The 19,499-nt window shown below is 42.6% G+C and overlaps 2 protein-coding genes across 3 annotated transcripts in view; one reads left to right on the top strand and one right to left on the bottom strand.

The window, feature by feature from the left end:
- Positions 1-299, bottom strand: part of EFCAB7 (EF-hand calcium binding domain 7) — a 58,526-nt gene extending 58,227 nt beyond the window's left edge. Inside the window, exon 1 of one of the 2 annotated variants that reach the window (XM_075557112.1) lies at positions 95-299. The gene's annotated coding sequence lies outside the window, so the exon portion shown is untranslated. The remainder of the gene's footprint in view (positions 1-94) is intronic. The other variant, XM_075557121.1, reaches the window with a different exon arrangement.
- ITGB3BP (integrin subunit beta 3 binding protein) overlaps positions 184-19,499 on the top strand; it is a 63,505-nt gene continuing 44,189 nt past the window's right edge. Inside the window, exons 1-3 of the mRNA XM_075535066.1 lie at positions 184-239; positions 365-613; positions 13,338-13,380. Of these exons, the coding sequence (XP_075391181.1) occupies positions 184-239; positions 365-613; positions 13,338-13,380 (348 nt within the window). The remainder of the gene's footprint in view (positions 240-364; positions 614-13,337; positions 13,381-19,499) is intronic.

Raw genomic sequence — 19,499 nt, 5'->3', positions numbered from 1 at the left:
TGTGGGAAGTAAAAAGAGCAGGTGAGAGAAGAGAAAGCACAACAGTGAGGGACGGAGCGGGGCGAAGAGACGGAGATAGCGAGCTGTTTGCTACCTAATTCCAGCAAACGCAGCCAAGTCTCTGCAGCGACGTCGCGCACCTCTCACCGTCGCGGAACTGGTCGGGGCCTTGCTCTAGTTACCATGGCAACGGAACTTGTCCACTACCGGAAGTCGAGTGCAGAGCACACGGCCCAAAGGTCCGGCTAGAAACCTAGGCGGGGTCCAACGAGAGCGTACAGAGACGTCTCCGTTCTTCCTCCCTCGGCGGCCGAGAAGGCTGGCAGCCAGCATCGTAAAGATAAGGCTCTTGTGCTTCACCCAGCGGCGTCTGGCTGTCACCTGCGGGCGGACTTCCTCCATCAGCCTCCGCGGACCCTTCGCGGCCCGGAGCGTGTTTCCGGCGGGCCGCTTCGGGAGTGAGGCGGCGTCGCTTTCCGGCGGCGGTTTCCCGCTGCCGCGTCTCCACCCCCGGGAGGGAGTTCGGTTTGTTTGACCCGGCGGCGGCCGCGCTCCCCCGACTCTCGAAATGCCGTAGGTATCTCGTCCGGCACGGTTGTTTTCTGGCACCTCGGTGAGCCAGCCGCGTCGGTGTGACGTGCCTCGGTGACTCTTCACGCTTGGCGCTTACTTTCTGCGGGGAACTTTGTCTCTCGTGGACAGTCACTCGGGCTCTACCCACTAGGCATTCCCACCGTCCTCTCCGGTTAGCCCTGGTCCGCTCTAACGATGATTCGCCAAGGCATTTGACAAGCTCTGTGGGTGGTGAGACACAGTTACTGCCCTATGAAAGCTCTTTTCAAAAGTCGGGCAAAGAACTGAAATTAGGCAAAGCTGTCTAATGTCGGGCTGAAGCGGGAGTTAGCAGGGCAGGCGGGCGAGGAGATAGAGCTACACTTCAAGGACGCTACGAGAAGCCAGAAACAAACACACACAACAACACACCCTCCACCCACCCACTCCCACTTTCCCCGGTGGTCTTCAGGCTCAGGTGCAGAAAACTAACCGTTAACAGGTAAACTTTGGACGCTGTTGCCTAGCTCCGGACCTGCAGACAACAAAGTTGCAGTGGAAAATTCCCCCCCTACTCCTTCCCCCACCCCCCAGACGTGGCCTATAAAACTCTCCACCTGGACAGCGTGACTTCGCAGGGCCCCAACTGGGGGCCCGGGAACCTCACCTGGGAACTCAGGATGCTCCCATCCCTTTCTGTGCTCTCCCCTCCTTCCAGGGCGTTGCGATTTCTCTGGCCCTGATTTAGGGGTCCGTGAACTTCGCCCCAGAGCTCTGAAATAAACCTCTGAAACGGTTTTCTACCTTTGCCTTCTTTCTTTCCATTGCCAAATTAACCTCACATTGTCTAACGTGAATTTTCCCTCTGCTTAGGTCCCTTTCCCCTCTGCTTAGATACCTTTCCCCTCTGCTTAGATACCTTTCCCCTGCCTGGACGCTTGGACAGTAACTTGTTCCTCTTTTGTTTTCATGTTTGATCAAAACCGACTGGGGAAATATTTTTATAGAGTTGTAATTGACATGGAAGTGAAAAATGTCCAGAAATAATAAGATCCACATTTATCGAATAATTATGAACTAGGCACTGTTTACCAGTTCACCCTCATTTTCTCATTGAATTCTAAAAAGGGTCTTTTGGAGATGCTGGTTGTTAAGTACTGTAGACTTGTTCTGCTTCATGGCAGTCCTGTGTACAACAGAATGAAACACACTGCCTGGTCCTGTGCCATCCTCACAATTGTTGTGGGTGAGCCCATTGTTGCAGCCACGGTGTCAATCCATCTTATCAAATGGTCTTCCTCTTTTGTACTGCCTTGTACTCTACAAGTATGATGTCCTTCAACAGGGACTGGTCACTCTTGATAACATGTCCAAAGTATATGAGGGTAAATCTCTCCGTCCTTGCCTCTAAGGAACAATTTGGTTGTACTTCCAAGACAGGTCTGCTTTTTCTTCTGGCAGTCCATGGTACTTTCACTATTCATTGCCACCATCATAATTTAAATGCATCAATTCTTTGGTCGTTCTTATCTATTGCCCAGCTTTCAAAGGCATATGAGGTGATTGAAAGTACCATGGCTTGGGTTAGGTGTACCTTAGTCTGCAAAGTGATATTCTTGCCCTTCAATGTGTCAAAAAGGTCTTGCCCAGATGATTTGTCCAATGCAATGTTGTTGTTAAGTGTCATTGAGTCGGTTCACACTCAGTGACCACATGGACAGCAGGAACACCATGGTCCTGAACCACGTGCACAGTTGTTATATTTGAGCCCATTGTTGCAGCCACTCTGTCAATCCATCTCATTGAGAGTCTTCCTCTTTCTCACATCCCTTTACTTAACCAAGCATAATGTCCTTTCAGCGACTGGTCTCTCCTGGTATGTCCAAAGTTCATGAGATGAAGTCTTGCCATTTATGCTTCTAAGGAACATTCTGCTTATCTTCCTGATCCAACTCTCTGCCATCATGTTCAATTCTGACCTATAGAAACCCTGTGGGGCAGGGTAGAACTGCTCTTGCAGGTTTCTGAGACTGTAACTCTGAGATTAGAATGCCTCATCTTTCTCACAGCCAACAGCTAGTGGTTTTTGAACTGCTGATCTTGCAGTTAGCAATCCAATGTTTAACCCACAATACCTCGTCCAAGACAGATCTTTGGCAGTCTGTGGTACTTTGAATATTCTTTGTCAGCACTATAATTCAAATACATGGATTCTTCTTCAGTATTCCTTCAGCAACGTCCAGTTTTCACATATATATGAGGCCATTAAAAATACCATGGCTTGGGTCAGATACACCTTAATCCCAAGGCTATATGTTATATGATCTCTTGACTGTTGGTTCCATGAGCATGGATTGTGGATCCATGTAAGAAGAATCTTTTCTCTATCATGTTACTATCTATTGGTCCACTTGTGAGGATTATGGTTTTCTTTACATTGAGTTTTGTAGGTAGAGGCTATTGTTAGCCCTACTTTACAGATAAGGACATTACAGCTTAGAAAAAATATTTGTGAAAAAGCCCTAAGAGCTAATATAGTTTCTTAAATATAGATAGAATCTACCACCAATCAAATTCAACTCATGGCTTCTTCGAGTACAAAGAAAACTTTCCCTGCCCTGTGTCATCCTTAAGATTACTGGCTGTTTGAGTCCATCTTTATGTCTCTTCCCCATCTCACCAAGGATCTACCTCACCCTCATGAGCCCTCTCACCAAAAATGATGCCTCCTCCATTGATTGATTCCTCCTGAGGTTTCCAGAGCAAATGAGTAAGACTGTTCTTATCCATATTTTCTTTGGCCAATTTTGGAAACATTGCCAGACCTTTCTGTTAGTCTCTTTAATCTGAAAGTGCCACGGAAAACTGCCCACAATGGATGAACCTGCTAGTATCACTTCCACTTAGTCTTAAACAGATATCAATAAATGCTTGTTTCATTTATACCCTTAAAAGTTATTACTTCTTTCCTTTCCCAGTTAGATCTCCTTATAGTTGCATGATAAAAATAATCTAATTAGGTAACCCAAACAGTTTGTGCCCAACTGCTAACATACAGGTTGGTGATTTGAACTCACCCAGAGATACCACAGCAAATAAAACCCTATGGGCCAGTTCTTTATAATACATGGGTTTGCTTTGACTTGAAATCTACCTAAGAGCAATTAACATTAACTCCCTCCACACGCTTAACTCGTAGGGTAAGGTAACGAATTCCTCTGTAGGTAGGAATACAACAGAAACTGTTGCGTAACAAGTGTTGATACCGCCTGAACTAAATTTGTTACAGAGAGTAGATGCCATTGATTAAATTGTATCCCTCTAAAATATGTTGTACAAGGGGAACTTCAAGAAGTTTGGGGGGAAATTCCATGTTTCCATTACTTTTTGCAGGACTCTCCTTACACCCCTTAACCACCCCCAGCCTTAAATCCTAACATCTATGGGTGTGGCTATAGCCAGTTTGGGAATGCATTGTCTTTGTTGTGGTGATGAAAAATGTTTAATGTAAGGTGACAAATATTTGTGGTATTTATGTTATGGCTGCACTAGATATAACTAAGACTGGGGGGAACCAAAACACTAGTAAAGTGGGGCTTTTGGACAACTGTTGTTCTAACAGCAGTTCTCAACCTGGGGGTCGCGACCCCTTTGGGAGTCAAACGACCCTTTCACGGGTCGCCTGAGACCATCGGAAAACACATATTTCCAAAGGTCTTAGGAACCAAGACACCGCTCCTCTATCCATCCCCTGGCGGGTCCACCCACATGCAGATACGCACATACGAGTACCCCGCGTGAAGTACCCAGGGTGAAGACTGTTACCCATGCTACACCATGCTTCAAGGTAAAATGTGTTTTGAATTGGGGTGCCAACCCCCACCACTAATCACGGGTTCAGTAAGCACAATTGTACACTTGAGATATATAAATATTATATTAAAGTCATCGGAAGCATGAGCGATAAAATAGATATTGCAATAATGGAGTCAGACACATTTCATGGTAGCATGCTCACCTCAGCCCTGCTTGATGGTTCATGTGGAGAGGGGGAAGGGAAGGAGGGGAAGGGAAAAGGGAAACAGGAGGATAGGGAGGTGAGGAGAGGTCAAGGGAGGAGACGAGAGAGCACGACTGAGGGAGATCTCTATTGCTAACCCAGGCCTATATTCCTTTTGGGGGCATGCAAGCCCACTAATTACAGGTAAAGACATACATCAGAGAAAGGGGTTGCACTATGGGTTATACAGCAATGAGAGGGCGTGGTCTAGGGACATACACGGAATAGGAAGAGGAGGGATTGGTGGTATACATGCGACAAGATGGGCGGATCCTAGAGTCAGGATGGCAGCTGGATCTCCATAGGAATCATCAGTAGGGTGTGAACCTCCACCTACAGGAACCAAATCTATGACTGTAGGCCTGCCCATTGGCCTTAACAGCAGGGAGCAGGGCCCTCTGCAGTCTGGCAACTGATTGCCCTCAGGGAAGTTGCCTGTAAGCATCTGACCTCGCCCCACAGTAAAATTTCATTTATTTATAATTATAAATAAATATTTCACAATATATAATTACATACTGTGTTTGTGATTAATCACTATGCTTTAATTATGTTCAATTTGTAACGATGAAAATACGTCCTGCATATCAGATATTTACATGACGATTCATAACAGCAAAATTAAAGTTAGGAAGTAGCAACGAAAATAATGTTATGGTAGGCGATCACCACAACATGAGGAACTGGATTAAAGGGTCACAGCATTAGGAAGGTTGAGAACCAGTGATCTAGCAGGTACTTGTTTTATTAGGAAGAGGCCCAGGGATTAGTTGTTACTGGTTGGGCTGCTAATGTCAGAAACCCCTAGGACACTTCTGCCCTGCCCTACAGGGTCACTGTGAGTTGGACTGGACTTGATGGCAACTCATAGGGTTGCTATACATTGGAATTGTTTCCCTGGCAGTGGGTTTGGGTTGGTTTGGCTATATTTCAAGCACCATGCTAGGTGAATTTTTTTTAAGATCATTTTATTGGGGGTTCTTGCAGCTCTTATAACAATCCATACATCAGTTGTATCAAGCATATTTGTACATATGGTGCCATCATTATTTTCTAAACATTGATATTCTATTTGAGCCCTTGGTATCAGCTCTTTTTTCCCTCCCTCCCTCCTACCCTCATGACCCCTTGATAAATTACACTGCCACTGTCTCCTTTTGCCCACATTACTGTTGTTTGTCCCCTTGGGGAGGGGAGGTAAAAATTAGGCATCCCTCATTGTAGTCCCCACCACAATCTTTTACATACAATCTGTGGCGGAGGTCAGATGCTTACAGACATCTTCCCATCACCAGGCTACTGTAGGCCCTTCTCCCTGCTGTTAAGGACAATGGACAGGCCTACAGTCATCAATTTGGTTCCTGTAGGTGGAGTCTACACCCTACTGATAATGGTTCTTATGGAGATTCAGAACACAGATCAAACCCTCCTTGGGACATCCAAAGTTAAGCTGCCTTTCTGAATCTAGGATCTGCCCATCTTGTCACATGTATACCCCCAATCCCTCCTCTTCCTATTGCATGTATGCCCCTAGATCACGCCCTCCCATTACTGTATTACCTATAGCACAACCCTTTCCTGTGACGTATGTCTTCACCTGTAATTAGGGGGCTTGCCTGTCCCTAGAGAATATAAAAGCCTTGGTTAGCATTAAATATCTCTCCATGTGGACCACCAAGTGGAGCTGAGGTGAGCACGGCTACCATGAATTGTGTCTGACTTCATTATTTCAATCTCTCTTCTGTCTCTCATGCTCTCTATGACTTTACTATGATCTTTACTTATTGCTGTACAGTTGTACCTACTGGACCCGTAATGATGTGCTCTGGGCTAGATACCCCTTGCAATAATCCAGTCTCTCAGATTACTTGCTTGTACAGATTGAGAAAGTATGTGAAAAGATACAACCCTGATTTTAAACCATGCAGTCCCTTTTTCTGTTTGTTTTTTTTTTATCCACCTGCAGATTGAGCATAAGCACAATGAAGTGTCCTGGAATTCCCATAGTTCACATTGTTATCCACAGGGTAACCTTAGAAAACAATATAGCTAAGTGTACACACAGAGAGAGCAAATATGAATGAGTACCCTCCCTTCAAAAAAAGGAAAGGAAGAGAGCTCGATGTTCATAGTGTGCATTTTTCCTGCTAGGTGAGCACTGAGCAACTTGCTCTGAGTTAGTGCACTCAGTGGCGTTAACTGGGGAGGTTCTCTCTGGTCACAGTGAATTTTTTCATAAAAGCAGTTTGACTTGGACCTCATTTTTGTGGTGGCCAATTTAAAAGAACAGCATGCGGCTATGAAATTTTGTTTCCTGCTCAGGAAAATTGCTGCAGAAACTGTTGTGATGTTGAACACAGCTTACAAGGACCGGGCTGTGGGAAAAACTCAAGTGTATGAGTGGTTTTCTCATTTCAGAAAAGGTGAAATGCCAATTGGTGACCATCCTTGTGCTGGATGTCTGGCAATTTCCCACATGAATGAACACACCTGCTCACGCAGCCATCTCAGTGTGCCAGTTTTTGGCAAGAAAGCATGCCTCTCTTGCCCCATACACCTGACCTCACTCCATGCAACTTCTTTTTGATCCCACAAATGCACAGGGATCTGAAAGGACAGTGATTTGACGACCTAGAAGAAGTGAAGTATAAAGGTAGTGCTGTCAGCCATCCAAACAGTTGAATTTTAAAAATGTTTCCAAGAATAGAATCACAGATTTGACAAATGTATCAAGTGTAATGAAGAGTACTTTGAAGGTGACAAGGTTTGTTTTATTTAAAAAAAAATTAGTAGGGGATACAGTAGGACCCCTGCCGCCCAGGGAGCTTGCCAGCCTGTGCCAAGCCTGCCAAGTGCCCCACAAAAATGTGGGCGGACCAGCCCAGGACTCTCAGACACTATGGGCCGTGTTCTGCTGGAGACAGGGACACGGGGACAGTGGGACCAGTGGCGAGTGTGTGCATGTCTGAAGTGTCCCGTCACTGTGTAACTACGCGTGCGTGGTGCGTGTGCAACCTCACTACCCCCCTCCTTGCCCCCCAATAAACTCACTGCCCACTGTGAAAATAAATAATTAGAATTAGATAGCTTTGAAAAGATTCCAGTTTTGGGGGGGTACCCCTTGTATAACAACTAAGAACCAAACTCTGCCATCGATTTCTGACTCGTAGGGACTCATAGTAACCTTACAGGACAGAGTAAAACTGCCCCTTTGAGTTTCTGAGACTACATCTTTTCAAGGTGGGGGAGGGAACACCAGAACTGATTGTGATGATGTACATACAGTTCTTCCAAAACAATTTGACTGCGAAAATGGATGATTTGTGAACATTATAACAAGAAAACTACAAAAAAAGAAAGAAGCCATAGTTGACTCATGATTACCATGGGTGAAAGAAGAAGAGTTTTTGCTTAGGGGGCATTGAGTTTATGTTAATGGTGGTGGAATAATTTGCAAAAGGATATCAGTAATTTTTTCATTTCCCTCTGCTTTACCAAGCATGATATCCATTTCCTGGGACTGGGCTTTCCTGATAGCATGTCCAGAGTATGTGAGACAGTCTCAACATCCTTCATTCTTAGGAGCATTTTGGCTGTTCCTCTTTGAAAACAGATTTGTTTGTTCTCCTGGTAGTCAGCCCATGGCACTTGCAGTATTATTTGCCAGCATCATACTTCAAATGCATCAATTCATCTTTGGTCTTCCACATACAGTGCCTAACTTTCACATTTATAAAATATGTAGTTTCTCTGAAAATTAAGTATTAGTGTTAAGGCAATATTTTGTTAGCATCAGTTAATATAAGGTTGCTGTGAGTCAATATCAGCTTGATGGTAGTGAATTTAGTTTGGGTTTTGGATCCGTTAATATCAGGCTGGGTTTGTGCCCTTCTGAAAAATAGCATTGCATCTTAACAGAATTTCTAAATAAATGTTTAAAATACTGTACTGTGTAACCTTAGGTTTTGAATTCCACTTTCGAATTGCTGTGAAATACCAGAGAATCTCATACTCTGAATGTGCTATCATATATTATACAAACAAACTCACTGTCATCAAGTCTCTCCCAACTCTAACAACCCACAAAACAGAGTACAACTGTCCCATGGGTTTCCGAGGTGAATCTTTATGGGAGCAGAAAACCTCATATTTCTCCCTCAGAGCAACTGGTGTGTTCAAACTGTTGACCTTGTGGTTAGTAACCCATTTTGCAACCCACTTTGCCATCTGGGCTCAAATCTCCAAAATTAACTATAAATACTTTAATTTGCCAATATAGATTATCTGCCACTTTTATTTGTTCATACCTCTGTTATCTTCTTGCTTCATTGAAAAATCACATTAAATTGATTTCAAGTGGATTTCTAAGAGATTAAAGTAATTCTTTAAACAAATGTAATTAGTTTCAAAATAATATTTTATGATAGGCTAACACACATAAGGTAGTGAAATCAGTGAGCCCTTTTAGATTGTACTTTTGTGTTTATAATGTTCAGTAATATTCTTAGATTATCTACTCTTTCAGTTCTTCTCAGTTTAAAAATTAGTAAATCAAGTCAGGGAGGACAAATCATTTCTTATTACTGCCTATATCTTTATGCAAATAATGCGCACAGGGTAATTTTTAAAAAAAAATCATTTTATTGGGGTCTCATACAACTCTTATCACACTCCATCCATCCATTGTGTCAAGCACAAGTGTACATTTGTTGCCATCATTTTAAAAACATTTTCTTTCTACTTGAGCCCTTGGGATCAGGCTCCTTATTGTTTTCCCTCCTTTCCCCACCCTCCCTCACGAACCCTTGATAATTTATAAATTATTATTATTTTTTCTGTCTTACACTGACCAATGTCTCCCTTCACCCACTCTTCAGTAGTCCATCCCCCAGGGAAGGGGTTATATGTAGATTGTTGTGCTTGGTTCCCCACCTTTCTCCCCCCACCTTCCCCTTCCCCTCCTGGTATAGCTACTCTCATTATTGGTCCTTAGGGGTTTATCTGTCCTGGATTTTCTGTGTTTCCAGCTCTTCTTTGTACCACAAATATAAATATATTTATATAAGTACATGCCTGTATTTAGACCTCTATAAATACCCTTTGCCTCCTAGTTCTTTCCTCTATTTTCTTTTACTTTCCTCTTGTCCCACTATCATGTTCAGCCTTCATTTGGGTTTCAGTAATTCCTCTTGGTTGCATTGCCCTTGATCAAGCCTACCAGGCCTCCTACACCCTCCTCGCTATCAATTTTAGATCACTTGTTCCCTTGTCCCTGAGTTTGTTAACATCCACTTCCTTTCTCCCGCCCCCCCACCCCCTGCTTCTCCCACGCCCCCCAACCATTGGTCCTATTGTCTTCTCCAGATTGTTTATCCCGCTTATCTAGACAGACCTGCAGAGATAATAATATACATAAAAAAAACAAGACAGCAAAACAAAGCAACATAAGAAAACAAAACAACAACAAAAAATGACCAAAAGAAAAGTCTATTGATAGTTCAAGGTCTGTTTGTTGTTTTCCAGTTGAGTCTGATGGGGTGCCATGCCCTGACCCCGAAGTCTATTTTTGGTATTCCCTGGGAACTTCATTGCTCTGCTCCCCTTGCTGTTCTGTTGCATGCCCTTAGTGTTTTTCCTTGGTGTGGTGTAGTCAGATCGGACGCAATTCCCACACTGTGTCTCCAGTGTTGTTCCCCGTAGCGCTATGGGTCAGTGAGGGACGTCGTGTCTCATAGTGGGGCCAACCCTATGGTCCTCTGCATTGGCTGCTCTGAGCTTGGTGGGCCAGGATGTGATGCACTCTCTCTTCCTTCCCTTTCATTTGCTCCTGTGTGCGCTGATCAGACATGTCCCTCTCCCCGAGCTGTTACTTCAATGCTGTTGTCTGAAGTGAATTCTTCTGGGGGCCCGGGAGTGTCCACATAGTTGGGATTGGGGCTGGTCCCTCAGATCTCTATTGGTTTCCTGCTTCATGCCAGTTTGTTGCATTCATCTCTTGGAGCACCAGGTTGAAGTCTGGTCCCTCTTTCCTTGTGGAGATATAAACAATACCCTCCCTTTGGGTGGGTTAGTGCCTGCACAGGGTACATTTTTGCATACTTCACAACCCCATGCAAGCTTTCTTCATAAGCATGCTGGCTCAATTTTTTTTCACATATTAATGATTTCTGATTTCACTTCTTCCATTGAGAATTTAATATAAAATGTTCATCTTGGTGCCTGTAGATGTGGAGATTTGCATCCTGGTGCAAGCTGCTTCCAGGGTGGAAAAGTATTTCTTTCTGCAAATCACTTTTCCACCCTGGAAGCAGCCTGCACCAGGATGGCCAGGCCCACTCAGATGGGTGAGGCCAACACATTGCAGCCATGTGGTTTGGGCTGTGGACAAAGCAGGATAGATGCTGCAGGATGGACTAATGAGGCACGCGTACAAAGGGGTCTTGGTTCCTTTGCTCAAATGAGATGTCACCCCTGCTGTCCTGGGATTCCCAAAGTGCTGGGGTAATGCATGCCTACACCCACACCATGCTACTGCCCAGCTTCTCATTGAGCCAGCACCCCCAGACCCAGGTGTACGTGGACAACAGCCACTACCTACCACTGGAATCCATCTGTGCTGGATTGTGGCAGCCCTGGACACAACCTGGCACCCTGCCCATGCCTGGCTGCACAGCACTATACCTGGACACAGATTGGCAGCCAGGGACTCCCATCAGACCTGGCTGCAAAGGGCCCCAGAGCAAAGGCAGTTTCTCTTGCACCTTCTGTTACTACTGCGTTCTACCAAACTCAATTCATGCCTTGACCTTCTACCAGAGCTTCCCAGACTTACTTGACTTACCGCCCTTTCAGAAAGAAAGAAAAAAATGTTTAATGCCTCCTTCAGCAATTAAAAGCTTTTACACTCTATCCCCTAATCCAGGATAAAATATAAGCTATCTGCTTTTGCTGTCCCCAGCGTTCTTTCAGCGCCCACCAGGGGGTTCTGTCACTCACTTTGGGAAACCTTAGCTTAGCCCTTATTATGCAAATATGATCGAAATGTGCATTTTCAGACCCAGAACAGGGTGACTTAGACTCAATTCACCTGAGAAATGTCACAAGACTCACGGAGAAGCGTACAGGCATGCTGTGCCATAATATTTTGGACATAATCACGTATTTCCACCAGTCACAGGTGTATGAGCATTATTTACCTGGGTGCACTAGTTTTTGAAAAGTATAGCATGTGGTTTTTTTCTGTAATACCATTTTTTGGTGGGGCCTTATAATCTAGTTATCTGCTGATTGAGATAACTTAGTTTCTGTGTCTCAAGGATTAAGGAAGTACTTTGCTGTGTTTGTCACTGGGAAAATGAGTTTTAATTCATATTGACCTTTCTTTCCTTTGAGCATTTAGACTGAATTTGGTAAAATGTTGATGACTGCTCTTTAGGAAACAGCTGTACGAAATAAAGTATTATAAATATTCCGCTTTCCTTTCTAAGCATTGTCACCAACAGCTGGGCATCCAGTTTAGCAGAACAGATTTTGCAGACAGAGAGCCTGGCATGTTTCTGAAGCCGTTTAGTGAGGGTGACAAAAAATAGTTTCTTATGGGTTGGGGACTTGTAAAGTCATGGAACATCTGTTCCACAGTGAAGTCATAGTCTGGTAGTACTGAATCATGTTTAAAGCTAGAATAATGTGCAAAACTTGTTCTCACCTTGCTCATACCCTACCTTTATTTCAATTCTCACTGCAATATTTTTGCAAATAATAATGCACTTTCAACATCTCCACTGGAAGTATGTAAATTGTACTGTATAATTTTTACTAATGATATTTAAAACAGGTGTATTAATTATTGCTATGATGTCAATACAATGACTTCAATCTGAATTGTATGATAGTCCATATAAATGAAGCCACATCTACAGACAGGGTTTGTGCTACTTAACATCTACACCATGTGCTATGAAGTGTGATTTGGACCCTCTGTGGCTGTCACATGAAAGCATAATGAGAGCCTGCCTCTGGTTTTTCTCCTCACTGTTGTTACTCCTGGAGCTCTTGGCGGAAGCTGGGGGTTGGGCAGCAGCAGGGAAAGCAGTGTAAGATGAGTGAGGAGGGAGTTGGCATTGCCCAGCCTGGTCCACTATTCCAGGTGGCCAGACACACGCCCAGAGATAGGTCCTCCGCCTCATCTGCCCGTATCTCATCCATGCTGCAAGAGCCTAGTTTGGTAACTTCAAAACCACTCACTCACTGCCGATGTTGACTCCCTGCGACCCTACAGGAGAGGGTAACACTGCCCCTTGTGAGTTTCTGAAGACTGTAACTATAGGAACAGAAAGCCCGAAAGCTGGTGATTTTGATCTGACATCACACTGGGCTGTGATGTGGAAGGTTCAAACCACTAGGGGAAAATAACAAACAAAAGGAGAACTGCTGTCCCTTGAAGAAACCCCTTCTGGGACCACTGACTGTGTAACTGCATAGCGACTGAGGGGGCATTAAGGGATGTGTGCCTGTGTAGAAAAGTGATGCCTCCATTGGGACATATGTTATTAAAAGTAAACCCAGTTTCTTTGTCATGGATAATTGCTTTCTTCTTAGGAAATTCTACTTTAATAAATGGTGTAAAATTTAGTTGGTAATAGAAATTTTGTTTGTATGTCTTATTCTTAAACATTTCGTTACTTTAGCATGTCAAACCTAAGATTTCTTTCAATGTGTTTTGCAGTGTTAAAAGATCACTGAAATTAGAAGATCTGATAGCAGAAAATGTAAGTACTTAAGAATTTAGTATTGCATGATAAGATTAGGTTTTTAATTTTAAGCTACTGATTTACCTGACTTAACAAAAACAAACAATGAATGTGGGACAATTGGATTGGGACATTCATTTTTCAAATGGCAGGGTGAGGGTGGGGGCTATGTATATATATATGTGTATGAATCAAATGAATCAATTGCATGAAAGTTTTTGTCCAACTTTAGGTGTTTATAAGAAGAAAGTCATTTAGAAATGTCAATGAAATAATTCAGAAATTAATTCACTCTTGGTAGAAAGAGTCTGCCGCTAAAATGTCTGAGAAACCATATAGAATAATGATAATGTTTTCATCTGCACACTGCAATCTACTAAATTGAAATAAAACACTAACTGTTTTTATATAAAAATGCAATTATATTTCTCAGCTATGCTGGCATGATTAAGCAATAATCTACTAACACTAAAAATTTCATCTTGGTTATCACAATAGAAATAAAACTGTACAGTTCTAATTATTTTTGTTATAAATTTACTCAAACCACAAACACAATGCCAGCTATCATGACATATGCTAATCTGTTTTCTTTTCATTTGGACTGTGGGTCTGGGTGCAAACTCCAATTATGTCCTAGTAACCATGAATGGATATAAATTGGTAAGAAGGCAGATTAAAACAAATAGCCAATCCATAAATGAGCTCCTATGCAATATCCCATATGATAATGGCTGTTTAAGAAACAAGTTTTAGTTGGAATTTCTTTTTGGAAGACACAGTAGTATTTAACAACATGGAAATTTACCATTTAAAACATTTCCTAGATGCTTTTAAAGAAAATTTAAACAAAGGTGGCAAAATACTGCAATGACACTAAAAAAATAATTAGCAGTGTAATTAGCAATTTAGAGTACCATTATCCAACTGTACAGAATGCAGCTGTGACTGTAATTCTGCATCTGTTTCTTTGGTCAGAATGGTATTTTGGTGGGTGAGTAGTCCAGCTTGAAATGAAACACTGTTCTTCCCTGTCCCAAAGCTGTTCTTTGGGAGCTGGTAACATTGTTTGAAGGAGAAAGAATGGCTATCAGAATTTATCCTCTTCATGGAATCCAGCTGTCATCATGGCAAATTTTCTATCCATTTTTCTTAAAGGTGCTAATGCCACAGCTGATATCCTGTATTAGAAAAATATATTGTGATGTTTGGCCCAGTTCTGTGTCTTTAAACCAGTTGACTTCACACCACATGGCTAAAAACAAGTTTGTAGCATCCTTGCATGGACATTGCTTGACTGTTTCTATTTCCTGACTGTTCCCCATGCTCTCAGCTTGTGTATTCTTGCCTCATTTACATACAACTCTTTATTCAGACAGCTTTTCTTCTATCTGGGGCTAAATCTCTGTGTCTCTTCTTGACTTCATTTATACTTTCACTCATTCCAGTAGCAACTTTGCTCGGAGGTTCCTTCAAAATGTCATAATTGACTTAATTAAAATCAGTACCCAAACAAGATTTTTATCATGTATTGATTTTTTTGTCTCTTTGGTCTTTCGTACATCTAGAGATACCTTCTGCCTCCTTGTCTCGATCTTTTACTTACATTTCATTTGTTTAAGAAAAAACTGGGCCCATTTGTTTTATATGCATATTCCACATTCTGTATATTGTTGTTTTAAAATAATTCCACTATTTTTAACCATGGTAACACTGTCAAGTAAGCAATGTACTGCTAACCTCAAGGTTACTAGTTTAAACTTACCAACCACTATGAGGAAGAAAGATGAGGCTCTCTACCCATAAAGATTTGGAAATCCCACATAAGGTGCCATGAGTTGATGTGATAGTTAGGTTTGTGTCAGCGTCTGGGCCAGGTGCCTCCATGGTTTGATAGTGAAGACCTAGAAATTCCCCCTTGATGTTACCCAACACAACGAAATCACCTCCATTACGGATTCTGTTGCTGCTGCTTTTGTTAGGTGCCACGAGTCACAGACTTCGTGTACAACAGGTGTACAACAGACTTCATGTACAACAGGTCCTGCACAGTAGTTCTCCGTGTGTTTAAGTCCCTTGCTGCAGCCACTGTGTTTGACTGAGGATCTTCCTCTTTCTCTGTTCCTCCACTTTACCAAGCATCATGCCCGTCTCCAGGGACAGGGCTCCCCGGATATATAACCAAACTATATCAGACAAAGTCTTGCCATCATGCCTGAAGGAGGATGTGGTTATACTTCTTCCAAAACAGATGTTTTTATTCTTTTGGCAGTTCACAGTACTTTCAGTATTCTTTTCCAGCACACAATTCAAATGCATGGGTTTTTCTTCAGTCTCTTCCATCTCTAATTTTCATGTGCACCTGAGGCTTAGGTCAGGCATACCTTACTCAGTGCTCGAAGTAACATCATTGCTTTTCAACATTTTAAAGTGTTGTACAGCAGGTTTACCCAATGCGGTGTGCAGTTTGATCTCTTGAACTTACGTACGAGTCATTGAAGGCCTGTTTCACAGTTGACCCCTTGCCTGATTTTAGCTGTTGATACTGACCTTCTCTGTCAGCCCTTCCCACAGATATAGTCAATTTGAGTTCTGTGTAATCTATCTGGAGACATCCACATGTATAATTACCTTTTGAAAGCTATTAGCAATGAAGATGTCATTATTCTTACAAAATTCTCTCATGCAATATCCAGCTTCATGTCTATTTTCCAACTATCCATCCTTGCTCTTTGTTTCCAACTTTAGCATTCTAGCTGCCAGTAGGTATCATTGCATCTTGATTTGCATGTTTCATTGATTTCACACTGAAGACATTGGGGAAAGTATTCAGTTTCTTCAGCACTAGCTTTAGTAGTTTGTTAATTGATGTTTGTAGCTGTTTCTTCCCATTCTGAGTTTGGCCCAGCAGCAACGAAAGCAGCTCTTCTTTAGTCGTATTTTGAATGCTTCAAACCTGAAGAACTCATCTTGTAGCACAATCTCTGATCATATTCCGCTACTATTCATGGTATTTTCAGTACCTGACAGTGTCCTGCTGTTCGTGAGGTTTTCAGTATCTGACAATGTCTGCTGCTATTCATAAGGTTTTGTGTGGCGAATTTCTCTGTTGTGGACAGCCTATCCATTCTTTGTTCTTAGTCTGGAAGCCCTGCTGAAATCTGTTCACTTTGGGATTCCCTGCTGGTATCTGCACTACCAGTGACATTGCGCCTAGCATCGCAGCAGTAGTACGAGCCACTGCAGTGCGGCAGGCACACGGACAGACGCATAAGGGATGGGATCTGCTATGAGCAGGCCATCACTTGTAGGAAGTTAAAGACAGGTACATATGCAAATATATATATATATATATATATATATATATATATATATATATATATATGGATGGGGAAATAGATCTATGTGCCTATATTTATAAGCTTAGTATTAAGGTGGCAGAAGGACATTGGGCCTCTACTCAAGCACTCCCTCAGTGCATGAATACTTTCTTCTATTAAATTGGCATTCTATGATGCTCACTCTCTCAACATAACCACTGAAGACAAAGCTGGTGAACAAGCAAATGTGAAGAAAGCTGATGGTGCTCGGCTATCAAAAGAGATAGGATCTTGGGTCTTAAAGGCTTGAAGGTAAACAAGTGGCCATCTAGCTCAGAAGCAACAAAGCCCACATGGAAGAACACACCAGCCTGTGCGATCACGAGGTGTCGAAGGGATCCAGGTATAAGGCAGCATCAGAAAAAAAGAATCTTACCATAGTGAATAAAGGGGGAAGTGCAGAGCGGAGACCCAAAACCCATTTGTCGGCCACTGGAGATCCCCTTGCAGAGGGGCCTAGGGGAGGAGATGAATCAGTCAGGGTGCGATGGAGCACTGATGAAGAATACAGCTTTCCTCCAGTTCCTAAATGCTTCCTTCCCCCCAACTATCATGATCCGAATTCTACCCTGCAAGTCGGGATAGAGCAGAGGATGTACACTGGTGCAGATAGGAGCTGGAGGCACAGAGAATCCAGGGCGGATGATACCCTCAGGACCAGGGGTGCGAGTGGCGATACTGGGAGTGTAGAGGGAGGGGAGGTTGGAAAGGGGGAACCTATTTCAATAATTTACATGTGACCTCTTCCCTGGGGGATGGACAACAGAAAAGTGGGAGAAGGGAGATGTCAGACAGGGAAAAATATGACAAAATAATAATTTACAAATCATCAAGGGTTCCTGAAGGAGGGGGGAGCAGGGAGGGAGGGGGGAAAAAAGAGGACCTGATGCCAAGGGCTTAAAGTAGAGAGCAAATTCTTTGAAAATGATGAGGGCAAAGATTGTACAGATGTGCTTTACACAATTGATGTATGTATGGATTGTGATAAGAGTTGTATGAGTTCCTAATAAAATGTTTTTTAAAGAATATGTTCCTCCAAAAATTATGCAAAAATTAATGGTTGTTAATTATTTTAAAACAAAGATGACAATATAAGAGTTTAGGGAAATTCAAGTAATTAAAATTGATCTATCCGAAAAAAGTGTTGAGAATGTCTGTATATTGTGAAAAATATAAAGGGTTCCACTGAACAATTTTTTTAGACATTGTTGAGTGGGAAAATAAACAACTGTATACACATTTACCAAAACCAAAATAAAAGATTACTCTTCAAAAAAAAAAAGAAGATTAAGGTGGGATACAATACCCTTACTCAAATCATACTCCAGATCCAATCAGTTGAAATGATGTTTACTTGGGATGTGGCCTGCTTCCAATATAAGTGGGTACTGTGGAAAAGCTTTCTTTGCTTCTTGCTAAATTAGGATTCTACATCTGTGTTGTCCTCCTACTTTCGTTCTTTAGACTCCTGTCTGCCTATCTTGGGAACTATTGGCACTTTGGATTTATTTACCCCTGCAACCCCTGCTGTAATTTTCCTGCCTATCTTGGGTTGTTCCTCCTTGCAGCTTCATGAGTCAGGAAAGGCACCCAACCTATTAATCCATTTTACCTACTTAACAGTTGCCTGGATTTGGACCTTGCCTGCTTTTACAAGTTTTGAGCCGTTTGCTTGACATACATTTCGTATGTATATACATACGTAACCTTCAGAGAACCCAAGCTAAGACATTCAGAAACAACTTGATGGCTGTGGGTAGGTAGGTAGAGATACAGCTGTACTGCATTTTTTAGTTTAAATTTGGGGAAGAATGCTTCAAGTGTGGACTTCCTATTGTGTCACCTCAAAGCAGCACCAAATGGTATATGTAGTGATCATTTGGTTCAACTGTTATCAACCCGATCCATCCATTTTGAAATTCCTTATTAGGTTAGCTTTTAGTAACCATTAAGTGACCATTTCGTCAATCTGGTCTTTCCCTACAGATTCTTGCAGTTGTAATACTTGTCTGTTTTTAATCTGCACTTTGGCATAGTCTTCCCCTTTGGCCACCTCTCTTTGCCAACACAGAGCAGTTCACCAGGTCTGTGTTCACAGGTAGATCTCCGACCCTTGGTGAACTTTTATTTTCTTCCAATCATTTTATTGGGGGCTCGTACAACTCTTATCACAATCTATATATACATCCATGTATCACACACATTTGTACATTTGTTGCCATCATCATTATCCAAACATTTGCTTTCTACTTGAGCCCTTGGTATCAGCTCCTCATTAAAAAAAAATCATTTTATTAGGGGCTCATACAACTCCTATCACAATCCATACATACATCAATTGTGTAAAGCACATTTGTACATTAGTTGCCCTCATCATTCTCAAAACATTTGCTCTCCACCCAAGCCCCTGGCATCAGGTCCTTATTTTTTCCCCTCCTTCCCCACTCCCCACTCCCTCATGAACCCTTGATAATTTATAAATTATTATTTTGTCATATCTTGCTCTGTCCCAGGTCTCCCTTCACCCACTTTTCTGTTGTATGTCCCCCCAGGGAGGAGGTCCCATGTAGATCCTTGAAATAGGTTCCCCCTTTCCAACCTACCCTTCCTTCCTCTACCCTCCCATTACCACTACTCACACCACTGGTCCTGAGGCGATCATCCGCCCTGGCTTCCCTGTGTTTTCAGTTCCCATCTGTACCAGTGCACACCCACTGCTCTAGTCAGACTTGCAAGGTAGGATTCGGATCATGACAG

The sequence above is a fragment of the Tenrec ecaudatus genome, chromosome 1 (genome assembly GCF_050624435.1).
Source record: "Tenrec ecaudatus isolate mTenEca1 chromosome 1, mTenEca1.hap1, whole genome shotgun sequence".
In the NCBI taxonomy this organism is placed as follows: domain Eukaryota; kingdom Metazoa; phylum Chordata; class Mammalia; order Afrosoricida; family Tenrecidae; genus Tenrec; species Tenrec ecaudatus.
The sequence above is the reverse complement of the archived record's forward strand: the minus strand, read 5'-3'. Positions and strand labels throughout refer to the sequence as shown.